Source organism: Protomyctophum parallelum (genome assembly GCF_964188405.1).
Source record: "Protomyctophum parallelum genome assembly, chromosome: 1".
NCBI classification, from domain to species: domain Eukaryota; kingdom Metazoa; phylum Chordata; class Actinopteri; order Myctophiformes; family Myctophidae; genus Protomyctophum; species Protomyctophum parallelum.
In genome coordinates this window covers 55,412,218-55,438,502 of record NC_139697.1, presented here as the reverse complement: position 1 = coordinate 55,438,502, position 26,285 = coordinate 55,412,218, and the positions used below count along the sequence as shown (strand labels likewise).

Here is a 26,285-nt window from a genome sequence, read left to right as displayed (position 1 = left end):
CAATAATTTAATAAATAATCAATTCATTATCTATCCATGTTTTGGGCATGACATTAGGTGAAAAGTAGAAAAGAAAGTGGTGAATTTGTTGTAGAAATGTGCTTCTCGATTATTTGATTAATCAAAAAAGTAATCAATGGAAGAATCGCTGAGAAAAGTATTGATAGTTGCAGCACTATTTGCAGCTACAACAAAAAACACAATACGGGTCACAGATGGAACTTCCACAAGACACGCTAAATGGACATCAAGTACAGAAGTGCAAAACACAGAGGAAGCATGCACATTAGATAATAGACTAAATGTGTGCACGCGCACACACACACACACACACGCACGCACGCACGCACGCACGCACGCACGCGCGCACACACACACACACACACACACACACACACACACACACACACACACACACACACACACACACACACACACACACACACACACACACACACACACACACACACACACACACACACACACACACACACACACACACACACACACACACACACACACACACACACACACACACACACACACACACACTCTCTCTTTCGGCACTCTTTCAGCAGAGGGGAATAATTTCAGTGAAAGAGAAGCGTGTGCCACAGGGTATAGGAGCTGGTCCAGAAATAATTTGTTTCTTTAAATAACCACACAGAGAAAGGCTCTGAGCTAAGCATGCATTAACTTAAACAGCAAGGTGCAGGACACCGGGCATCACACACATTAATCACAACACAATGGCCTTTCAGCGACATGAATGTTGGACATGCAAGGCCTGTACAGCTGTTTATTTCTGCGTGTGTACAGCGCGTTGTACGCGTGCGTGCATGTGTATGTGCGTGCATGTGCGTGCGTGCGTGTGTGTGTGCATACCATGACTACAGCCTCCAGTTTCTATGCTAAATAATTGATATCTGTTCTCATTTTAGGATGACTTCATCCAGATACCCGAGGAAAGCAACAAAACATCAACATATTTCTCCGTGTTCGTCTCATCACACCACCATGATTTGCACTGCAATAGCATGGTTGCCTATCATTTATTAGAGTGGATTAGTTCTGAATCCTGCTGATAAGACCAAGGATTAAATCCATGATGTACAAGACTATACCAAGTACCCAACCTGTATTTTCGAACATAATTGGGGCTACAATACTAAATGTTTCATTTACAAAGAGATACCCAGGGAGTATGTACACTTTATGACATAACATTAGCTTGAGTCGCCCCAATGTATGTAAAAGTTAGGATCACATCTGTCTAAGGCACTGATGTGAAGTATATATTTTTGTTTTCTATATCACAAAACTTGTGAGGCCAAGGTTAACAGGATCTGCTCTGCATTTGATCGATTGCGATACTGGCTGACAGCCATAAGAGGAGAGTGTATAGATCTATATATAGATCTGCCCGCTTACCAATAAGGACAGCAAATGAAACCACCCATGTATTCATTAAAAACAGAAGCTCAGTGGTGTAAAGTAACTTTTACTCAAGCACTGTACTTAAGTCCAATGTTTAGGTATTTTTACCTTCGCAGTGCGACAGATTGTCAGATAGTAGATCTGCTATTTTAAAACGATTTTATACATTTGATACATATGGAAAGTTGTGAAATGGGACAGTCTGCATACTGAGTACTTTCTACTTTTGGTACTTTAAGTACATTTAATTTGGATACCAATACTGTTGTACTTGAATACTGCATTTCAGTATTGATACTTTTAACCCATTCTGACCTGAGATCGGATTCATACGAGTTTTCCACTGGACACACACTGGTCTGATTAACCCATTCTGACCTGAGATCAGATTCTAAAAATGTCAGTCGTTCTTCGATTTTTCAAAAAATAGCAGACCTACAAGCTCGTATCGCGCCACTCGGTGGCGCGATATGAGCTTGTAGATCTGCTATTTTTCAATAGCTAAAGCATAACATGATGCCAACACCAAAATGGGTGCCCGGTCAGAATGGGTTAATTAAGTAAAACATCACACCCGTGTGAAGTGAGGGGCGCTCTTAACGTCATACATCACATTTCTTGCTCAACCAATCAAATCATCACAAATGTCATTCCGGCCAATCACTTTTGGCGTCTTCACTTTTCTGCCCTCACGTTAATCTTCAATATGTACTTTGCTCAGCCACTCAAATCATCGCTATGGGGTGATCAGCCAATCACAAGCCAATGTTTGTGTTGATGTGTTAATTCACACAAACCCGGAAAGCTGGCCATTGGAGAGGCTGCCGCTAGCGCGCCTCAAAAATGTGAGTACTTTTTCCACCACTGCAGAAGCTGTTATTGTGTGAGGTAAGATGCAACCATTTTCATTTCAAGGACCATTATCGTCTCCACCAGGCCGAAGGCATGGGGGGAGAGTATGTTTTGCACTCCGTCCGTCCGTCCGTCAGTGTGTCCGTGTGTCCGTCCGTGTGTGTGTCCGTGAGCAGCTAATCTCGGCCACCGTTAACCCGGTCGATGCCAAATTTTGCGCACACACTCCCTGGATGCCAACGATGAACCTCTGCCCCAAACTTTCCAGAACGGCCTGTTATAGCGCCACCAGGAGGCCGCTTTGTGCAAAACAAGTTTTTCTACATTCCTACAGATTTTGTCCAAACATCGCGCAGTCTCTCTAGAGCCATTCAACGAAACGGGTCTTTCAGATTTCTCAGACTCCATCCTGATTGGTTAAGATTGGCTTCCAAAGTTCACAGGAGTGCTCAGTTTCAAACAAAATGCTGCAAATCATGAACACATCGCGTGATTTCCGTGAAATTGTGCACGCACATTCCCACTAGGCCGAGGAAGAAATGCCACATGAACAATTTCAACTCAGCCTCAAGGTGGCGCTATAACTGGCCGAAAAGTGTTTTTACCTCTAACTGCACAGATCTGTGGATAACTTTGTATGCCAACTCCCTAGTTTACTTTTGTTGCCCTTTTATCCAACCACCAGATGAAGGCAAGCTGCAATGTCCTACATTCCTATCCTGGTGGAGACCTGTGCCCAGAAGGACACTTTTTCTAGTTTATTCTGCATTTGAGCCACGGGCGACCATTTGATGATATTTAGCTTCTCAGACCCAAATCTAAAGAATATTGTCGTTGAATAATATTTTGTCCACTATCCATGCTGTATTGATGTTGGTACCATTAGGAGAGATAACATTGCTCAAAATAACAATTCTTCTACATTCTGTAATTTCTACAAGGGTCCATTACTGAACCACCTGGAACCTCCTCAAGGACCCCTGGTGGTCCCCAGACCACTGGTTGAGAACCACTGGTATAGAGGCTGAGCATTGATGAGGAGTCTCTGTCTCAGTCTCTGTCTCTACTGTCCTCACTGGGACCATCTGACATCAGCACAGTTATAATTATCAGCCATCCTCATCTGAGCCAGGCAGGGCACGGAATGTGTTATAGGAACCGCCTGTAACAACATATGAACTCATGGCCTTTTCACACAACTAAATACATGTGCACACACATACGCACACTCATCTAATCACACAGACAGATGCGCATTGCGCACGCACGCACTCACTCTCTCTCTCTCTCTCTCTCTCTCTCTCTCTCTCACTCACAATCACTCATAAACAGAAACACATTCTGGCTAAATAAGATACACAAAAGACAAAAGCCAGAAGTGATCATGAAGACATTGTGACGGCATGACTTATACCTGTTCAAAGTGCCTGTTATTGCTGCTTGCAGCTATATAATTTTGTACAATTTGTTTGTTCGTACAAACTTCTCTTTAACTGGGATTTCAGATAATGGTCCATAGATTGTGTGTAAAAACTTTCACGCAGATTGCTCAAAGAATCAAAGTGCTGAAAATGGCGCAAACTCTGAGGGCGGAGCTTATTGGTCAAAGTGCCATGTCTTTTGGCCAAACGAGGCATGAGTTATGCCCGTTTGCATGTTGGTTTCAGTGCTACATACTGTAATGTTTCATACACATGTGATGCTGCTGCATGTATGTATTTATTTTCATAAAACTGATATTTTCATTGGCTCATAAAACCTTCATTTTTTCACTTAAAAAAATGCATTCCCAATTTTTTGTCTGTACAGGTCCAAAGTTCATGTGTAGAAAATTTCGTGCATTTTGATCAATGATCAAAGCGGGAGGAGATATATTTTTTTACTGTTTTTCCCAATCATTTAAAATGGTGGGTGATCTAAAGGTCAGAGGTCAAAAGTCAGAACACGAAAGTTGTTCGGCATGAGGAGACAAATGTGTATAGAAGTTGTATTGCCAAGTTACGGTTCAGCCAGAACTGCTATTTGTGGCGGGAGGAGGCCAGAACAAACTGTGAAAAACAAGTTTTCATGAACATTAATGCTAATGGTGATTTCATAGTAAAAGCACATCCTGGAGCCATGGTTGGGACCAAACCTCTTTGCACTTTTGAAATCATGTTCAACACAGACACAGAAGGAAATGTCCACAACAGCACAGTGATCATTTTATATCTTTGACCTGGAAAGCTCCCTGTTTGATATTCTGTGAGGTTGTGACTTGGGGGAGAACACACAGTGGAATGTGCAGTTCTAGTTAACTTACTGTGTCCATAGTAGCAAGTTCACCATGACTCAAATAATTAACTAGATAAACGGCACCTTGCTCCAAACTAACCAAAAACCAAACAACTCTTCTGCCTAATCACACATCATACAGATCAAGGACTTCATTTTCCAGTTGTTTCTGCTGCAGCAGAGAGATAGAATTCACACATTCACAGTATTGGACAAACTTTCCAATATCAAGGGAAACATCTGTTTTAGGGTGGACTTCCCAAATAATAATAATTTGAAAAAATATAGTAATAATACAAAGGGAAAGATATATATCACACTGATAGCAGTGCAATGCTGCACAAACATACACAAGTACAGTACATAACACTGGGGTCATACTTGTGTGTGATCATCACATGAAATGACTTGTGACTAACTGGGCTGCAGTGAGTGAAATAAGAGATAATCATCGAGACACTGACTACTGTAGGACCAACAGTAGAATGTTATTACAGATAACCTGCATTGTTAGTCTACACTTCACAGTTTAGAGTTTACAGAACTCTAGTTTGAGATTAAGAACGTTAAGCCCTATACTTTGTCAAATGCTAAATACAGCTAAAATAGCCTACAGTATTTTTGTTGATAAGCAATTGATAGGCTATCCAATATTAAAATTGCCTGATGGGAGGACCACAGCCACAGCACTCATCACCTGATATGCCCATATAATTTATATACAGTATAGGCATGTCACTATGTGCATATATAGGGGACTGACCAACCAACTTCAAATTTGGTGCGCACATCGACAAAGACCTGAGCAATGTGGTACGTGGTGACGTTAATGCGGTTGTCCAGAACCATAGATCCAACTGGCAACCGATAGGCTCAATTAAACTGTAAAAGGTTGTAATCTTTTTGTATCCATAGTGGATCAAAGTGGAGTGAGGCTGTATGATAATCAGAAGGTCACCGATTCGCCGACCAACCCGGGCCTGTGTGTCAAAGTGTCCCTGCGAGTCTTCACTTAACTTCTAACTGCCACCCCTGCCCAAGTGCACATCATATGCAATGCATCTGAAGCTGAAACTGAATTTCGGGTAGGACTAACAAATGTCTCTTTCATTTCAGATTCAAGATTGGATGAATTTGGTGTCCTTGACCTGAAAATGCATTTGGCCCTAATTTAACCAATATCCTTTTGCTTTTGCATAGCAAGATGCTGACTATTAATAAGACTGACCCACTGTACGAGTAAGGCAAGACAAACTTGGCTGACCAAGCATGGTGGAGGACAGGAATTCTGTTCCTGTTATCCATGGCAACTAAACCAACTCCAGAGTGTATCGAATCTGTAAGGTTTCACCATTGAGACACACACACACACACACACACACACACACACACACACACACACACACACACACACACACACACACACACCCCTCTGAGGTTAAAAGAGTAATTAACAGTGTTGGCTGACAATGCTAAATACCACCTTCAGGTCTAAAGGGCAAGAGAGACAAGCAGTTACATCACTCACAGACAGTGACAGGGGTGCTTGTGCGTGCCTCTGTGTGTGTGTGTGTGTGTGTGTGTGCGTGCGTGCGTGCGTGTGATAGAAAGAGGGAGAGAGCGCAAGCATTTGTATTTTCAAATGCATTGTGTCACTGTCTCCATTGATGGAACTAAAGACTCCTTTGTACTGAAGCTGAAGCCTGATATATGCCTCGTCTCTCAACGTTGTCGCTCACCGAAAATAGCTGTAGCTGATATTGGCATTTTCTATTTTAAACCTGCAATACAATGAAACACAAATTAAGCTAAATTCATTCACAGCCTTCTAATAATGCTAATATTCTCACGCAGGAAGAAAGAAGAGACATGCAGCAATGATGACAGATGAAAGTTGCTGTAAGGGTTGAGAATGTTCAGTGGTCACAAGAGCGGAAGTGCTGACCAGAGTAAAGTCTTGACTAAAGATTTAAAGATGGACAAGTTAAAGATAAGCTTAAGTTTTAAGGCTTAGGTTTATATTCTCAACCAGACAAGATTGAAGTTTATAATCCGACAGAGAATGGTTCAGGCAAGATGCCTTATAAAGGGTGGATGTGACGTAACGACTAGGTCGATGACGTAACAACTAGGTAGTCCTGACGTCAACCCTGACAGTTGTGCTATTGTACTGTAAGTAAGACTACTGTTGATATGACTCCGAGACAGGTCCATTTTTCACACTCAAAATGAACTAAAAGAATACAGAGAATTGTACTGTACTGTATTTACTTCCAGGGTTCCATTTACATCCCTCTGGCATGTCTTGCAGCCCCCTGTTCATTTCCCAGCCCCTCCCCTCCCCACATTCCACCCATACCAGCTGGACATTCCTCCAATACCACATCACACACACACACACACACACACACACACACACACACACACACACACACACACACACACACACACACACACACACACACACACACACACACACACACACACACACACACACACACACACACACACACACACACACACACACACACACACACACACACACACACTGGGAAATTGTCCGTGCTCATTTAACCATTAAGGTTACATTTGTACATGCACTCTCTGACACACAGAGACATTTGCATAATGTACTTTTCTGACACCACAAATGATGCTAGGGTACGGTAGATGTTTGAATGACAGTCTGAAACAGACACAGACGTGTTAAGAGCTGATGCACATTACAATCCGTAATGTTCATTTAACTTTGAAGTCCATTTTGGTTCCATTTGTACACCGTTCGAAATAAAACTTTGGTGGAGCTTTGGGTGGTGTGGTTTAGTTTCCATGATGTAACTCCTGGCCATGGACACTACACTGTGAGATCCTCAGGCCAGAGGGAATCCCCGCTTGTCCAGGGGACGGGTTTGGGGCCTATGAGCTTCAGGCGGGTTTGGGGCCTATGAGCTTCAGGCGGGTTTACTTGTCACCCAGGTGGTGTCCTACCCGACCATGGTCTAAATGGATCAATGGACGAGCAGGGAGACCACCTCCAACCACTGCAGATGTGCTATAACAACTACTATAATATTCTACCTGCCATACTGATTGGGGTCAAATGATTCCTTAACCGATTCTGACCTGAGATCAGATTCATACGATGTTTCCGCCGGACACACACTGGTCTGATGAACCCATTCTGACCTGAGATCAGATTCTAAAAATGTCAGTCGCTCTTCGATTTTTCAAAAATGGCAGACCTGGTGGCGCGCTATGAGCTTGTAGATCTGCTATTCTTCAATAGCTAAAGCATAACATGATGCTGACACCAAAATGGGTGCCCGGTCAGAATGGGTTAAGTTCTTGATTGTAGATTTAACTCAATTAAATTGACCCATTGATTAAAATTAAACTCAAATTAAGTTGATTACGTTTGTATACACTCTCAGAGTTACACATTTATACAATTAACACTATGGATTTGAGTCTATAGCCGTCTCACCTGTTTGGGATTCAGTGGCCTGTACGTGGTCTGTATTTCATGGAATAGATAGGAGGAGGAACAAACACCCATCCTCCTTCTCGACGTGTGAAACATCACATCAGTACAGGGCCAAACAGGTGAACATGAGGTCATGTTTCGAGTTTTCATGTTATACGTTGGTGCTCAACAAAACAATCACAGGCCAAGCTGCAGACAGTAACGATACCCATGACACTGATAACACAAGCGCACACACATTATCACATACCACACGTGCATTATATGTGGATGGTAGGGAGACCAGAGGAGAGGAGAGGAGAGAGAAGGCGGGAGAGGGAGAGAGAGAGAGAGAGAGATGCTGTGATGGATGGAGGATGGCGGCATGGTGGTGTCATACAGCGAGAGAGAGAGAGAGAGAGAGAGGGCTGTTCTCACCTGATGGAGGAGAGAGAGATAGAGGAGCAATCGACTGTCAACGGGAAGCAGCCAATCTTCTCCGGAGGGAGAGACATCCACCATTAAAGGCCGACATCGCAATAAGAGCCAAGGAGGAAATACCACGAACGGAAAGAGAGGGGCAGGAAGAGACAAGCAGCAGCAGTCCGACGCATGTACAGTATGTGTGTCTGTGTGCGATGGTGATTGGGATGTTGAATGCACGTATGTGTGGAGAAAGAGGGTGGCAATTTGTGATCGAGAGACAGAGGGAGATTGTAATAAGCTGATTGGCCAGAGTGAAAATGGGAGGGGGGAATTGAACTGACCAATGGCAAGACAGATGAGCAGAGGGAGACGGAGATGGCAACAAAGAGAGGATTTTCATTCCATTATTCCTCCCTTGAGTCTCTCTCTCTGTCTGTGTGCGCATGTGTGTGTGTGTGTGTGTGTGTGTGTGTGTGTGTGTGTGTGTGTGTGTGTGTGTGTGTGCGGGCATGTTAAGAGAGGAGAGTGAATGAGAGAAGAACAAACTATCAGAAGAAGGGTTAGCAATGCTTCTTACGAGACAATCAATTACTCTGTGACTTCGAGAGGAAAAGCAAGCGGTCAGAGTGTGTGTGTGTGTGTGTGTGTGTCATCGTGTCATCCTGCTTGGAATTCCAATATTTGAAGGAGACAGAGTGACAAATGTGAACCCTAAGAGAAAAGGAGGGGCAGGAAGAAGGATATGGAATGATACAGAGAGAGAGGGACAGAGGGAATGATACAGAGAGAGGGACAGAGGGAATGATACAGAGAGAGGGACAGAGGGAATGATACAGAGAGAGAGGGACAGAGGGAATGATACAGAGAGAGGGACAGAGGGAATGATACAGAGAGAGGGACAGAGGGAATGATACAGAGAGAGAGGGACAGAGGGAATGATACAGAGAGAGAGGGACAGAGGGAATGATACAGAGAGAGGGACAGAGGGAATGATACAGAGAGAGGGACAGAGGGAATGATACAGAGAGAGAGGGACAGAGGGAATGATACAGAGAGAGAGGGACAGAGGGAATGATACAGAGAGAGAGGGACAGAGGGAATGATACAGAGAGAGGGACAGAGGGAATGATACAGAGAGAGGGACAGAGGGAATGATACAGAGAGAGGGACAGAGGGAATGATACAGAGAGAGGGACAGAGGGAATGATACAGAGAGAGGGACAGAGGGAATGATACAGAGAGAGAGGGACAGAGGGAATGATACAGAGAGAGAGGGACAGAGGGAATGATACAGAGAGAGAGGGACAGAGGGAATGATACAGAGAGAGGGACAGAGGGAATGATACAGAGAGAGAGACAGAGGGAATGATACAGAGAGAGAGGGACAGAGGGAATGATACAGAGAGAGGGACAGAGGGAATGATACAGAGAGAGAGGGACAGAGGGAATGATACAGAGAGAGAGGGACAGAGGGAATGATACAGAGAGAGGGACAGAGGGAATGATACAGAGAGAGAGGGACAGAGGGAATGATACAGAGAGAGGGACAGAGGGAATGATACAGAGAGAGAGGGACAGAGGGAATGATACAGAGAGAGGGACAGAGGGAATTATACAGAGAGAGAGGGACAGAGGGAATGATACAGAGAGAGAGGGACAGAGGGAATGACACAGAGAGAGAGGGACAGAGGGAATGATACAGAGAGAGGGACAGAGGGAATGATACAGAGAGAGGGACAGAGGGAATGATACAGAGAGAGGGACAGAGGGAATGATACAGAGAGAGGGACAGAGGGAATGATACAGAGAGAGGGACAGAGGGAATGATACAGAGAGAGAGGGACAGAGGGAATGATACAGAGAGAGGGACAGAGGGAATGATACAGAGAGAGGGACAGAGGGAGAAAAATAATTAAGAGAGACACAGGTGAATGGGAAACATTACAGATTTTGTGTGTGATCAATGGATATATACAGTAGAATGCACATATATATATATATATATATATATAAACGAATAATTATATAATGTAATAATATAGCCAATAAACATTAAATTTATTTATATGCCTTTAAATTAGACGGGTGTGTGTGTGTGTGTGTGTGTGTGCGTGTGTGTGTGTGTGTGTGTGTGTGTGTGTGTGTGTGTGTAATCTGTGCATGCGTGCCAGCGTGAGAGAGAGAGAGCATTGTGCATGACCGTGGGGGGTTGGGGGCTAGTTCAACTTGCTAATTCTACTGCGGGAGCACTATGTTGCCATGGAGACTGCATCCGTTGCAGCAGAACACACAGATGGCTGCTCTCTCTCTCTCTCTCTCTCTCTCTCTCCTCTGCACTTTATATGTCTCTCTATCATCAACCACCTCCCCTTCTTTCTCTCAGACTCTCTCAGTGGCGCTAGCCTCTTAGCAGCAGCATGAACACTGCTAGCCCTGACATGTGGATAACATAAGCTCACAGTATCCTCCAGGTACAGACAGTCCTGTGACTCAGCAACTGTCATTGTTTTTCATTCATGTCAGAAGTTAATCCTCATTCCACATTTCTTGTATGTACGTATACGTACTGCCTGCCTGCGTGTATGTGCCCCTACAGGTATGTGGCTCCATGTGGCTATGGACCACAGACACAGCTATGGACGTAAGTATATAAAGATCAGAATCAGTTATGTTCAGGCAAATGGAACAATGCATATTTGTTTCCCCCACTAGAACATGTACCGTAATTTCCGGACTATAAGCCGCTACTTTTCCCCATGCTTTGAACCCTATACAACGGTGCGGCCGCTAATCTATGGATTGTTACAGCTAACGGCCACTAGGGGACCTTGTAAATCTATCTCCATGGCCTCTATGCGGTTTATAGACCATCTGTAATCCACCAAGTCTCTGTAATCCACGTGACTCGAGAACCGCTCGCCCCCACCGACTTCAACACGTGACACGCGCGCTCCACCCCACCACAGGGGGCGCTGTTGACCAGAACCGCCCTCCGTTTCAAATGTGCCGTGTGGTCTGGTCGGGAGCGGATGATATCATTACGTCATGTTGTCGTATTGTTTTGTAGACCTCAGGCAGGAACAATCAAACGGAACTTCCTTTTCCCTCAAACCGGAAGAATATAACAATAAAAGCTCTCGAGTCGTATAGCCTGTAGCTTTAATTGAGAAAACTCGTTTCTGAGGGAAAAGGAAGTTCCGGAAGATTGATGACTACTACAAAACAATACTACAACATGATGTAGCGTTATCATCCGCTCCCGACCGGTTCATGAACCCGAAATGGAATGGTGCCCAGGATAGTTCTGACATAATTCTGACGGCTGCATAGACTCCATATTTGGGCATGCCTGACAAAGAACTCAAAGTCTGGGCATAAAAGGGACACGTACATAATATCTGGCTGGGGCATGCATTTCCAACTTGCATCGTTCCAAGTAGGCCAGAATCCCCAACGGGCAGCGCTCTAGTCTAGCACTCATTAAAGCATTTCAACTTTCTGCCTCGCTGCGTCTTAGATGATTTCAAAACGTCTGTGAATGCAGGTAAATGGGTATTAGTTGAGCTAGAATAGACATACTGTGAGGTCATGACACAGCTTTGCCTGTGTGAAGTGCCCATGTGAAGTGAGGGGCGCTCTTGTCGTCGTCCAATAAAAAATTAAGTCAGTGTTGGGTTTTTCCAGGAGGGGTTGAACTACTGCATGCTTGAAGCAGTTGGGAACTGTGCCAGTGGCCAGGGAGCTATTTATTATTGCCAGGATGCTGGGACCAGTCCAGCGGTGTTGGCAACCTCTTTCAGGATGGCAGAGGGGACAATGTCAAGATGACAGGTGGCAGGCTTCATGGTGGAAATTATCTTGATGAGGGTGGGGAGTGTGGTGGGAAGGTAGCTGTGTAATGTGGAGGTGCAGGCCGATGGGGTCGATAAGGTCAGATGTGGGTGGGGGGAATATTCTGTCTGATGTTATTTACTTTGGTGATTAAAAATTGAAGGAACTCGTTACATTTCGCAGCAGAGATGTCCATATTATCGCTCAGGGGGAGGGTGGATAGCTGAGTTTATGGTTTTGAAGAGGATCTGTGGATTATGGGAGTTGTTAGAAATGAGGTAGGCTACTGTAGATAGATCTATAAAAAATATATACGGACAGACGGACGGATAGACAAACGGACGGATGAACGGATCTTTATTGATCCCACAAGGGAAATTAAGTTGTCATGTCAGCACCGCAGTGTCAAAGACAGGACAGATACAGGACAGCATACTGTAAGTCTACAAACGTGCGTGTCATGCTGGTACCAGAGAACCTATGTAGCAAGATCACAATCTCAGCAATCAGAGACAGTGTGCTAAGTGGCTGTGCAATACAGTTCATACATTTTCACAAACATGAAATAATTATATTAAGTGCACTGTATGCCCCAACCCACCTCACCCCTGTCCATTTAGACAGGCTGGAATGGCTTAGGGTTGACCAGAGTACAGCATCTTGGGTCTGGTCTACAAGATTCGCTACACCACTAAGACGCCATGTACCTGTCTAAATACTTCCTTAATGTCAACGAACTCCACACTCGCAACACCAGAGGGAGTTCAACAAACCATGTGCAACCTAGATTCAGCTCAAACAAGTGACTAAATTAATGTTGCTCCTATGCCACAAAAATATGGAACACCCTACCAATAGCCATTAAGACATGTGAATCCCTTGACTCCTTCAAAACCGCTCTCAAAGGGCACCTACGGACGGCTGCAATTCAAAATTGGCCCCCCAAGTCTGAGTCCCCCCCACCCACAGACACCCCCTTTTCCCCATACCGTACATGATTTCCCCTTTTTACTTTCTTTATATGATGATTTCCTGATTTTTTTTAAATAGAAGTGTATATTTGTATGTCTCAAAATATTCTGATGAATTGAAAATGGTGGACCCTGTTGTAAACAAGTGTAAATGCTTTATCACGGTTCGTCCACAAGTAACAGTTTTTGTATTGACTTGTGCTTTCATTTGAAATGTACCCATTCTACATACTGTGAAATAAAAATGTCAATCAATCAATCAATCAATCAATAAATCAATATTAACAGTGCAAACCAAGTCCAACATATTCCCTGTCTTTCATTAGCTAATCGCTTTAAACTCCACCCCATCCACTAATATCAGTTACAGAAGCCTACAGGTCGTTCAAATATAACTTCAGTTCTGGTTTGGTCATTTTAGTAATGAAGGGAGGGGGGGAATTAAAAAACTTCAGTGCACTGTGCCTACACATGTTGCGACCGAAGGTCGCAACATGTGTAGTCACAGTGCAAGGAATAAATGCATTCGCCATGTATCCGAAGGAAGTCTGATCCAATCACTTTTATATTTCTCCAGTTTAATCCTGAGTTTAAGTTTTGTTGTGTTCAAGATCTGATTTTAGGCATGTTTAAGCCTCCAGGAAAATCCGCGTTGAGGTTCTTAATCCACTGTTTTTCATTAAAATGTCTTTGTCCTACTGTCCAGTTGGGATTGTGTTGAAGTCCAGCGCATTTTAGAGGGGGGGGGGGGGATACAGACTAGTACATTTGTAGAATGTAGTTCGTTGAACTATGCAATCAAGACATAAAATATGACAATATCCTTAAATATTGTGAGATCACAACATTAACATTTGAATGATTTAAATAAAATATTTCTCCATTCCCCACACACACACACACACACACACACACACACACACACACACACACACACACACACACACACACACACACACACACACACACACACACACACACACACACACACACACACACACACACACACACACACACACACACACACACACACACACACACACACACACACACACACACACACCTTACCCATCCATCTTGCTGTGAGAAACGTTGGTCCGTGGGATTTTTCCAAATGCTCCTCGTTTCCTGATCGGAAAAACAGCTTGGATTAATATACATTAGATCTGAACAGTCAAAAAACATTTGACTATTTTAAGAATATATGTTTGTGAAACACTGCTCTCTTCCCCCATCTTGTGACTGACAATAGTAACAATCAAATAATGGACGATCAATGAGTGCATGTTAGAACATCATTAATATATATGCGTAGAGGAGACCGGAGTGGTTTCAGGTTTAGATTGAAAATCAACACTCCACCAGGTGTTGTGAAAAAGGTGTACAAATGTATGTATTATACAGGAAACCTGACACATTTAAGAGCCTTTTTATATATATACCATTGAGCTAATAGAGCCGAGCTGCTTGCTCAGGGAATACATTTAATCTTGACCATCAGGTAAACATTTGTGTCAGATCCTGTCTAAGTGAGACATGACCTGGCTTTGACATTAAATGTCTCAATAGAAGAGCAGGGAGACAAAATACAACCACCCCAATTGTATAAATTATATTGTATTAATAATACTCAAAATTACATTTTATTTACAAAATAAAGTTACATAGTGTGAGGCTTTAATAACATAGCAATTCTTTAATATTATTATCATCTCATTAAAATGCTAAAAACACCTTAAAATGGAGTGCATTGCATAACAAATACAATACAACAATACAGTGCAGTACAATACTACATTACAAAGAGGCATTTTAATGCACTTTGAAAACTAAACAACTGGTTTCCAGGGAGAGAGCAGTAATCTCCATAGATATTTGTAATGTCTTTTAGTCTTTACATTACACTGAGCAGAGTAAAGTGCAGGTGTTGTGGTCTTTTTTGGATAAAGGCTTAATGGTGTGTAAATGCTAATGAGAGAACAATGTCTCCCACAAAAGTCACACACTTTGAGAACAGGACTCCATGATGGTGTCAGTATTACTCAACATTCGACAATTAATCAATACCATACTATCAATAATGTGTATTATAAACATGATCCTACTGTATATCTCAATGATATACTTAATAATATATATTTATCATATTCCATGAATTCCATGCTAGAATGCTTTCTTACCTTTCTTTGTAGTTGTTGCGTCCCCATCAAAGAGGTCCAGGTGTTTTTTGTGCAAAAGCTCCTTGTTGGCTATTCCCCCTACCATAAGCGCTCAATGAATTGCATTGAATGGGAATTGAATGGGGCTATGGGGTGTTGTGCTAATTCGCTTATTTTCATCTAAATAAGTAGTAAAGTGTGCCGCTTGGGATATTATTTACATTATGAAGAGAGGATATATACAAAATAATTATAATTTTGAGGGATGGAAATAAGCGAACACCCCATAGCCCCATTCAATTCCCATTAAATTAAATGCAATTCATTTAGGGCTTATGGTAGGGGAAATAGCCAATAAGGAGCTTTTCCACAAAATAACACCTGGACCTCTTTGGTGGGGACGTAACAACTACAAATAAAGGTAAGAAAGCATTCTAGCATGGAATTCTCCTTTAACACATTTGTTTTGTCAAAACTTCTGGCATTATATTATACTTATTACAGTTCATACATTGTAGTATTGCGATAATAAAATGGTGCCCAGTATATACGTTAAATCTCATCATACTGCTTTTATTACAGGGGGGGCTATAAAAAAGAATGAACTACTGTCAGAGAACATCACGTTGCATCACAAGAGTGGTTTATTCACTCAAGTCTGTTTTAACCTCAAATCCAATTGCAACGCTCACAAACATAGTGTAATGTTATTACTTTATGGTGTGTACTGTGTACACAGTTAAAGTGCAAACCACCACAGTCTTTAGACAATGTGATCTTGTGTCTGCCTTCTGAGAAGCATTGGGATTGGATTTCAGAGCGGATTTGGTCTCACTCCTTCTCCACAGAGTTCCCAGGGTATACAATAGTTTTACAATTGAAGCATCCAATTACAAAATCTAACATTGCAATACAGTGGTACATTCCACACAAAAGGTTACATTGATTTCTTATTGAGTGCCAAACAGATATTTCGGATTATTTCTTTTTAGATGTGAAGTACATTTGCAGTAGGCCGGCTACTGTATATTCAATATAAACAAATGAGAAAATAAAAGGATACCGTGTCAGTTTCAGGCAGCCAGCGGTTCAGATTTAACAGTTATCCAGTCGTCAACATACAGTATTTTTCTCCACTCTTGCCGTTTAGAAACATCTTAAGTCAATGGCTTCTTCCCCTCATCCCTGCCTCTCATTCTCTGCTCTGGTTAAATGCACCGGCACAATACAACTTTATTCCCCCTTGTTTCTCTGGGCTCTGTCTGTACCAAGCCCCCCCTCCACTTAATCCCACCCTCACTCTGAGCTCAGTCTGTGTACTCGCCTTCCACTTGGACACACACATGCACGCACGCACGCACGCACACACGCACGCACCTACAGAATACACATGCACAGGGATGACTAATGGACTAGTCTCTCGAGACAGACTGTTGACTCGCATAAACTAAGGAAAAGAGGGTGCCGTTTCTCCTATATTTGCAGACAGGTTCTCAGATTGCAAGTACTGTTTTCGGCCAATCAGGGTATTGTGTATTTTTGGCCAATCAGGAGCCACTGTTTTTACATAAACATACACAGTTACGTCATCAGTCAATCCCTGATTGGCCGAGCGACGGTGTGGATGCGATGTGGATGACGTAACCAATTTGAGTTTCAAACTTATATATAGGACACTATATTTGCCCATTTGCCAAAGAAGCTTGCAATTTACAATGGGAAAGAGAATATACATAGGCAAGACATCCTCGCACTTTGGACATTCTTGACACCCCCGGTCTATAGACCAGGGGTGTCAAACTGGTGGCAGAAGGGGGGAGCGACAGTAAGTTGACAAGAGTCAGAGGTAAGTTGCGCGCTCTGCTCGCGCACAAGTAGGCCATTCATGGCCAACTTGTGTGCAAAGTGCAAGTTGGCAGCTCGACAGAGTGCATTTCTAGTTTAGATCAGTGGAACCCATCTCAAGTCCTCATGAGACTCTGCACTGCAGTGCTCAGCATTATGACCATCACAATGGCCTAATTGTATTGTGACTCTCACTTTACTTCGCATGCATCATGATTCATGACACATGCTATTTTTCTCGCCTATGTGAAGTGCAAGTCTATGCTTTATATGGAATTTATTTATTTAGTTGGCTACACAATTGTCACACTGAAAATGAAATGTTGAATTAATAATCAAGACTGACCAGATATTTTATGAGTTCTTCATTCCTTCTTGATGATTCTTCTATTTCCAAACTTCCCCCTTTGCCAGGCTATTCATCAGACCCCTTCTTTTGAAATACAGATGTCAGCCATTGTCTCCACTGAACTGGCTGCCAAAAAAGAAGGGATGGAGGGAGGGATTGAACACAGCACCTAGAAAGGAGCCTATGTGGGGCAGATCGTTCCAGAGGGTATGATTTCACTGCGACACCAGCCAAACAAACTGGTTGTAAACAAACACCGTTACCCTAGCAACACAGCCTCTATCCTCTGCCTGTCCTGAAGACAAGAGCAGACAAACTACATGCAGTTGGGACATTTGGGGCAATCTGACATTTAGAATTTTAGACAGTGCAGTCTACCGAGTCTACAAAGCAAACATAACATAGACAAAATACTTCAACTTGTAGTAACTTTCTCTTACCCACTGTAAAATACTCAAAATACATGTTTAAAGGTTTTATGACATTCATTTTAATTTATTTGTCTTTTTTTTTTTAGGTTTTATGACCTCAATTACACCCAAAAAACCTGAACTTTGAACATTCAGTGGATTTTCTGTGGTCTGAAGTTTTCTTTGGGGTTTGGAGCTACTTTTGAGCTACAATGAAAACAGGCAACACAGTGAAACAGTGACATCTGCTGGCAAATCCCATTGACATATATGGGATTTGCAGTAAGTGATGTCACTTACTGCCGGCAAATCAGAGCACCTGTTTGAGCCAGAAAACCCCAGATCACAGAAAATCTACTGAATGTTAAAAGTTCATGTTTTTTGGGTGCAATTGAGATTAGAAAACCTAAAAAAAATAAGAACAATTCCAAAACCTTTTTTTTATGTCACAATCCCTTTAATAATAATAATAATCTGTTTGATTATTTTATATTAGGGGTGTTGTTATACAAAGACCGAAGACACATTTTGGAAGTTCATTGGTGCAAAAATCTTCCGACCGTACAGATTCAGATGAGTCAGGTCGAGCATTCATGCCTGTCTGATTCATCTGACCGTCAGATGAGTCAGAGAGGCATGAATGCTTGACCTCGGCAGTGGGAAGGCAATGTACCTGTTAAGCAGTGGCATTTTCATGGCATAGTTTGGGCCCATTTGTCCACACTCGTGGACAAGGTTAAGGTAACCGTCTGCAAATCTATCTTGTTATTGTGGATCATCATGCCGCACCATTTCACTACTCACATTTGTATGAGTCTACATTATGGACAGACATGTTGACATGTTACTTTGAGAGCACCATTTGACAGCACATTTTGTGTGACATGTCGAAGCATTAATTACAAGAAAAGAAAAGTTAAAATACAAAGAGAAGAGCTTTCTGCCCGACAGTACAGGTGGAACAAACATCAAAGGTGCTTTGCTACAAGCAGAATAGAGCTACTTACAGGTGGTAGTCCTTGGTGGCAGGATGGTCTGAGCATTGCGACTACCAGCTGTCAGTCAGGGTCATGAGCTTGGAGCCATCCTTTAGCGATGTTTCGCCCCTTTCATCCCAGAACATCTCCGGATGGTGGGGCCCACAGTCAGTGACGTCTCCCTGTCGCTCTCTGCAGCTGGACTCGGGACTATGCATGGCAGGGGCGTCCTACTCCCTGAGCCAGGTCTGAACCTGGCTGCATACCTGCTGCTTCTTGACTGGGAGCCGTTAGTGAGGCCAAGATTCACCTGCTCCAGCCTCCAGGGTTCCAACTGCAGGCTCTCATAAGCAATGCAATGTGGCCTGGGAAATATACGTGGCCCTCTTCTCCATCATATATATATATATATATACACACATACACACACACACACACACACACACACACACAATACATACACAGAGCATAATGTACACAAGGCTGGCATATACTATAGGATACATTTATACATTATATTTGTAGACAGTCATTCACTCCAGGAGTAGGCTACGTACCGTATATGTGGCAGTGTTTGAACTGAACAGAAAGTAAATTTAAAAGTGACTAGGATGTTATGTCTAGTTTTTAACCATTAACCTTTACAGTCTCATAACGAGCAGGGTATTTTCTACTGACTTCTTAATTTACCGATTACCTGCCTTAACTCATTTTGCAAATTCTTTCATGAACGTGAAGTAGCCCACTGTAAAGTGCACAGAAAACCATGCACTTTACGGCACAAGCAAGTACTTTGTCATGCAGAGAAATATACCGGTATGTTTAAACCTCAAACACTGTGCCCAACGCTCACAGAAACTTTGCCTAAACACACGTAAATATGGGCGAAACACCAGTAAATGAGCGCTTATTTTACCAGTGGTTGTAGACCACCTATAGCAAGCCGTTTTAACATCGAACCACACTCCTATCTGTAATTCAATTTTACTACATACATTTCTCCTACATAAAATTGTATTCTCACTAGTCATATTGAAAATGATAATAAATAACAATTGTACAACAAATGTATCCTATAAAAAGTCAATTTAAGATAATATAGTTTAATAACATTTAGCTAGACTGGATATGTATTCTAGATTAATTTAATTCTTCCTAGTCAAAAGTAACTTTTCACAATCCACAATAACATTTGTCGCTTTCTTTTTTTTTTTACAATGGTGGGCAGATAACATTATGGACCTTTTAAGGCAATAGTAAATACCCGTTTAGATCATAGTCATGGGACAATATTAGTTTTTTAACAGTGCTGAAAAACACATTTTCACATGGTTTTAAAAGTTTATTAAAAATTGACATTGGGTAGAAATCCACCCTTTATTAAAAACAGACAAAAATATTAAAAAAGCCAACATAGACAAAAAGCCAGCATAGACAAAAATCCAGCATAGACAAAAAGTTAAATGAAGACGAAAGACAAACTCAAATAAAACTACTACCTAATTCCTGTCTTAATTTCTATACCGGTAGTTTTACTCCTCCTGTACTCCTGGTCCGTGAACGTTTTGAAAACCAAGATAACCCAGAAGTGTGTTCCTCTGCACTGCGAATCAAGGAAGAGTCAGAGGAACCTCTAGCTCTCTCCACCTTCAAAGACTCTGTTGAGGTCGTTTTTTGATGTACGCCTCTCTTGAAAAGGTTCCCCAGCCAAGAGCCGTATCCCTTGTGGTCATCAAGGGAGATAGACCTTGGGATCGCACCTTGGGAGGCTACTCTCTGCAGAGCTGGGCAATCAGGAAGAGAAGCAGACTCCCCAGATGCTTTTATGGAGGACGCTGGACTGTTTGGGTCAGGGAAACAGGGTGGGTAATGGTCGCCACCAGATGGTCTGGCAGAGAGAGAGGACATGCGGGGGAAGGTGGGGGTGGTCGGGGTAGAGGTGGAGTATGGCGAGCCGGGATTTGGGGACAGCTGCCAAATTCCTTCGTCCAAGTCGTCTCCGCTGGGCAGAGACAGGATTTTGTCGAGGCGGAGATTGCGTCTGTTGCGCTGCCGGGGAGTGTCCACCCGAGGGCAGGACAAGGGGCTGAGTATAGTCCAGGGGGAATTGCTACCGAGGGAGACCAAATCCCTGTTCCTGGGCTCCGGGGTACCTATGATGACGGGGGAATCGAGGGAAGCGTCCACTCTGCGCGGGCTGCCTGGGTCTTTGTGACTGTGGCGGTGGCAGACCACCTTATGCATCTTCTCAGCTTTCTGCTCGTTCACCACAGCAGGCTCGGTCCCCTCTCCCACTCCGTCTCCTTGCAGCTTGGGTTGTTTCTTCTCAGGGCTTCTCAGCGCCTGGCCTCTGCCCGAGTCCTCTGGTTCTTCTGTCGACATGTCAATCAGGGAGAGGACCTCTACGGAGGATACTGCTACCGGTGCCGGGGATCCTGTGATCGGGGAAAGGGCACGTCTCCTGCTTCGGACGCTTCCCTCCCGAGATGTACTGAGGAAGCTGTGGAGGACATTCTCCAAGCTGGAAGCTACCATGGAAGACTGGGAATCGTCACTGGTTACAGATCGTGCGGAGCGACGTCTTGTGGAATTATTAATGCTCTCCCTATTTATGCTCTCCCTATTAATGCTCTCCCTCTGCTGGCGCCTGAGGTCTGCTGCCTCACGCACGCGATTCTCCTGCAAAAGAGTTTGAATTTAAACCAGTCAGTGTGTTTTCTGTCTGTACAGCTTCATTTCGGGTACTATTATTGATTTGATTATATTTATTCAGGGACAGGGTACTAGGTTTACTAAGCCAATGTTGGCCAATGCATGAATGAGGGTTAGGGGTTAAGTGCCTTGCTCAAGGGCACTTCAAAGGTGGGCGTTGAAGGGGTTGGTCATTCACCCACCCAGGTTATTCCTGCTGGTCTGGGGAAACTCTTGGCCACAATAGCACATCACTAACATTTAGGCCACCATGACCTATACATTACCTTGTAACGCCATCAGTCTCACCTGTATGGCTACATCAAACTTCCTACAAAAGGAGCTGAAGATGGAGCAGCACTCCTCCAGTTTGAAGACAGAAGGGTCTTCACAGAAAAACTCTGCCACAGCACGACTCTGAGAGCCGAGCTCTTGGAGAGACTGTTCCACGTCAGACAGCACAGCGTCAGCCCTCTGCAGAATAAAAACATAGATAGTAAGAAGCATTTTAGCACCGACGATGGGCAAAGGGAAATCTAAATGCAATATTAGTTTTCAATCAAATGTAAATTAGCATGACGGACTGAAACCTAAAGGCCTGCTGTGTTTCAGACTTCAGAAAAAAACATACTCACCAAGATAAACGTCTCAAGGTGTTGAAATAGATCAGGTTGTCTGCTGGCAAACAGTTTTACTTCCTTGATCTTCTGGACTTCTCTTTGGAAGTCCTTGTCAACCTCGTCTTTGGAACATCTACACAGTCACCAACATATAAACAATATAGGAAATGAAAAAGATCAAACATTTTTTAAATGACTGACAGTACACAGTACAGTACGTGCTGTATCTGCCACCAACCTTAATGCTTTTCCAATATGTTCAAGCTGGCTGGAAAACGTCAGCAACACAGGGTCGATGACCTCCGCTTGCTGCAGGTTGGAGACAATAATCAGAGATAAGATGGCAGTGCCATGTCAGAGTTACCATATAAAGCTACGGTCACAGATATGCATTTAGCTGCATCGGATGCACCAGCTTCCCTGTTCACTTCCATGTAAGTGTAAGTGCTGGAGCGCATGAACTCTGACACGAGTAATCTTGACTGCGCACCAACCAATGGCAAAGGGTCAGAAGCGTTGTGCGTTGGCACATTTATGAACTACACACCGGAAAACCAGCACCCCCGCCGGCACTGCCAACAGCCCAGCAAGATAAAATGGGAAATACCGGTAGATGCATCTCGGATTGGCTTGCATTGACCCATTCTGACCTGAGATCAGATTCATACGAGGTTTCCACTGGACACACACTGGTCTGATTAACCCATTCTGACCTGAGATCAGATTCGATTTTTCAAAAATGGCAGACCTACAAGCTCGTATCGCGCCACTCGGTGGCGCGATATGAGCTTGTAGATCTGCTATTTTTCAATAGATAAAGCATAACATGATGCTGACACCAAAATGGGTGCCCGGTCAGAATGGGTTAAAGACGCATTAACTATCTGACGCAGATGTCACTGCAGCCTATAAAGGCATTTAATTTGGCCCATAGTGCCCTGACAAGCAATGCATAAGAAAAATAGAAAATACAAGAAAATCAAATAAAAAAAAACTGGTAGGACTACAATAAGATTCACTACATAAAGGGATATACAGTATTACTGCAATGTACTTGCAGAACATTATTCAAAAACTATTATTACAACTATATCCACAAGACAGCTGATATTTGTCTTTCATCTTAATTAATATTTAGTAGCAGGCAACCTTAAAAGAACGTATGATAATCAGTGTGGTGAGGAGTGATTGGTGCATCCAACACCCCCACCCACTTCTCACCTTGGCAACAAAGTGCATCAGGTTCATGCCAGGCTTGTTGGCCTTTGTGTCTGCCAGCTTGAGGAGTGAGGCCATCCTGAAGCCAATGGCGTTGCCGCTGTAGCCACCCTGCACAATATACATTTGTGGTATTTGGCTGATAAACGTATTGAGTAATTATAAGCAAGCAAAACCCTAGTAATTCCTCAGTCATTAAACTGACAAAAAGACTGACACATTCTAATCATTTATAATAAATAGGATTGCGATTTAACGATGATAGCTGATAAAACTGTATAATTATGTACAGTAGGAAGAATACCCACAGAGTTCATGTAATTCCCAGCTTTCAACACCAGACGAATGACTGAGTGGAGATCATCACAGTCCAACAGCTCTGTAGGGGAGAGGGAGCGAGAGAGACAGAGAACAGTGTAGCCAAAGTCAAGTCTGCTGTACTCTCTGATTTTGAACGTCTTATCTATGCTTTTATCTCAACCCGACTCCTGTAATGCACTTTTATGATGCCGTTAGCCAAGCCTGCTTGTCACGACTACAGTTGGTCCAAAACGTGGCCATTTGCCTCTTAAAGGGGTGCGGACTGCGGAAATGTGATCACATCTCCCCGATTCTTGCCTACAGTACCTAGCTACATTGGCTAGCTGTTCGTTACAGGATTAAGTTTAAGATTTTAATGTTTGTTTTAAGTCTTTAAATGGGTTGGCACCACTGTACATATAAGACCTTCTAGCTCCCAATAACTCTACAAGGGTCTTGAGGTTCAGTGACATGACTGATATAGTGATGTTCTGTTCTTGCAGTTTTAATTGCAATCCGGACTAATTTGTTCTTGATCATGTTTTTTATCTTGTTATATTGTGTCATCTTTCTTTTGTTGATTGTTTTTTTATGTAAAGCACTTTGGGCTACATTTGATTTTGATGTCATGAAAGGTGCATTACAAATAAAGTTAATTATTACCATCATTATTCTATATGTTGTCTTGTCTTGTATATAGCGTTTAGCTTCTTTATTTTTTTATTTTGCATAGAATTTCAAGCATAAGAATAAAGGGCAGTCCATACTGTCTCCGACCACCAAACTTTTCGTCGGAAAGATCAGACTTTTATTTTTTCTCCGAAGTAGAGTTCGGAGAGTCACAACATCTGGGAGTGCAGCTTTCAGAACAAAAATTCTGAGAAATGCGTTTCAGAAGTTGCGAGTGACGTCATGTTGTAGTTGTACCGGAGCTTTCCGACGAAAAGTTCGGTGGTCGGAGAGAGTATGGACTGCCCTTAACTCTTTGATCTGGTATTGCGTGATGTATGCATGTTACCTTTAGCTGCCTTGGTCAACACTGCAGTGGAGTTCTTCACCTCCTCCATAAGAGGAAAGAACTCCTCCCTGAGCACCAATGTTTTTAGCTGGTCCTCATAGCTAAAAGATAACATCACAACACACTAATTCATTTTAAATTAAGCTTACACACACTCCCCAAGGTGGTGCTCCCCATACAGCAACATAGGAATGGGCAATATATCTGTTTCAATCTCTGCTCAATTGCCCAACCCTACAACAACTGTATTCCTCAAGTATAGTTTCGTGCAAATTATAATTTTGGAGGCTGTCTTTTTAGACAGTGGTGTGTGCTCATTTCAATTTAAAAGTAAAGCACCCAAACCATGACTTACCGTGGCACTTTTACCAGCTCCACCATAAACTGATCAGCCTCGGGTAACTTGGCGAGATTTCCACTGTAGGACAGCAGCTGTCTCACCTGTACAATAACACAAACACTGGCTAATATGTTTTAATAACTCAAACTTATATAGTGCAGAGTACCTAAAGAGGAAGCAACAAATAAAAACAACTTTATTAGAGGAAGAAAATGAACACTAAAAGCTAAGGAATAAAACCATTAAAAACAGTGAACTCTCTCTCTCTCTCTCTCTCCTCACAATACGTCATTCTGATTAAATATTGAACCGATGACGAAGTAAGGAAGGAAGACAATTAAATGAGAACTGTAGAGTTGTAGCTACCTCACTTTCCTCTGGAAGCATTTTACACAGTTCTTTGAGTTTGCCTGATCCAAATCGGAGCCAGTTCCCAAGACGAATGTCTTCAACCAGTTCCTTGACTGGCCTGTAGAGGGAGACAAAGGACAATTGAAATATTGAGTAAGGTGGTAGGTGAGCCCTAATATGTATGAATTGATTGATTGATTGATTGATTGAAATATTTATTAACAGTTTGTAGAATTTACAGTACATTTTAAGCACAAACTCAATACAAAGACTGTCAACTGTGAGTGGACGACCCAATTAAGCATTACACTTGTTTACAACAGGGTCCACATTGTTATAAATAACTACCAAGTAACTTCTTGGTCCCATATGTGATCTTTAAATGTATTCAAGATTGCGTTTAAGATCAGTCTTATCTACTGTATATCTCTATTCTCTCAGACTCAAACATGGTGTGTGTGTGTGTTAGGGCATTCATCAAAAAATCGATTTATCGATAAACGAGTCACGAGTCGACTCGCAGCAGCGCGAGTCGAAAGTTGAGCTTTTTGTTTCTTCTTTTCTCCCCTTTTTTCATTGCATTCAGAACGCGCCCTTAATTAAAAACCAAATGCAGCTGTGTAGGCTATGTGGCTCTCAGCGCGCGGTGTCCCACTATTGAGACTGGCTGAAGTCTGTTTGAACTGCGCTGTGTCAGAGAAGTAACAGATAGAAGCACGCAAACGTTACCCCCAAACGATATCCCCCTCACCT

The 26,285-nt window shown here is 42.8% G+C and overlaps 2 protein-coding genes across 4 annotated transcripts in view; both read right to left on the bottom strand.

Annotated features, from left to right (window-relative positions):
- LOC310863920 (tripartite motif-containing protein 2-like) overlaps positions 1 to 8,571 on the bottom strand; it is a 45,970-nt gene extending 37,399 nt beyond the window's left edge. For all 3 annotated transcript variants that reach the window (XM_083772448.1, XM_083772449.1, XM_083772450.1), the window contains exon 1: positions 8,465 to 8,571. In XM_083772448.1, the coding sequence (XP_083628574.1) occupies positions 8,465 to 8,548 (84 nt within the window). In that variant the 5' untranslated portion in view covers positions 8,549 to 8,571. The remainder of the gene's footprint in view (positions 1 to 8,464) is intronic.
- A 13,812-nt stretch (positions 8,572 to 22,383) lies between these two features.
- On the bottom strand, positions 22,384 to 25,215 carry LOC310875870 (FH2 domain-containing protein 1-like; the record flags this gene model as incomplete). Its single annotated transcript, XM_083789287.1, has 5 exons — positions 25,197 to 25,215; positions 24,842 to 24,942; positions 23,527 to 23,902; positions 22,544 to 22,614; positions 22,384 to 22,438 (listed from the first exon to the last, which is right to left on the bottom strand). Coding segments are annotated over exons 3-5 (249 nt in total), but the record flags the coding sequence as incomplete, so codon positions are not given.
- Positions 25,216 to 26,285: the final 1,070 nt, after the last annotated feature.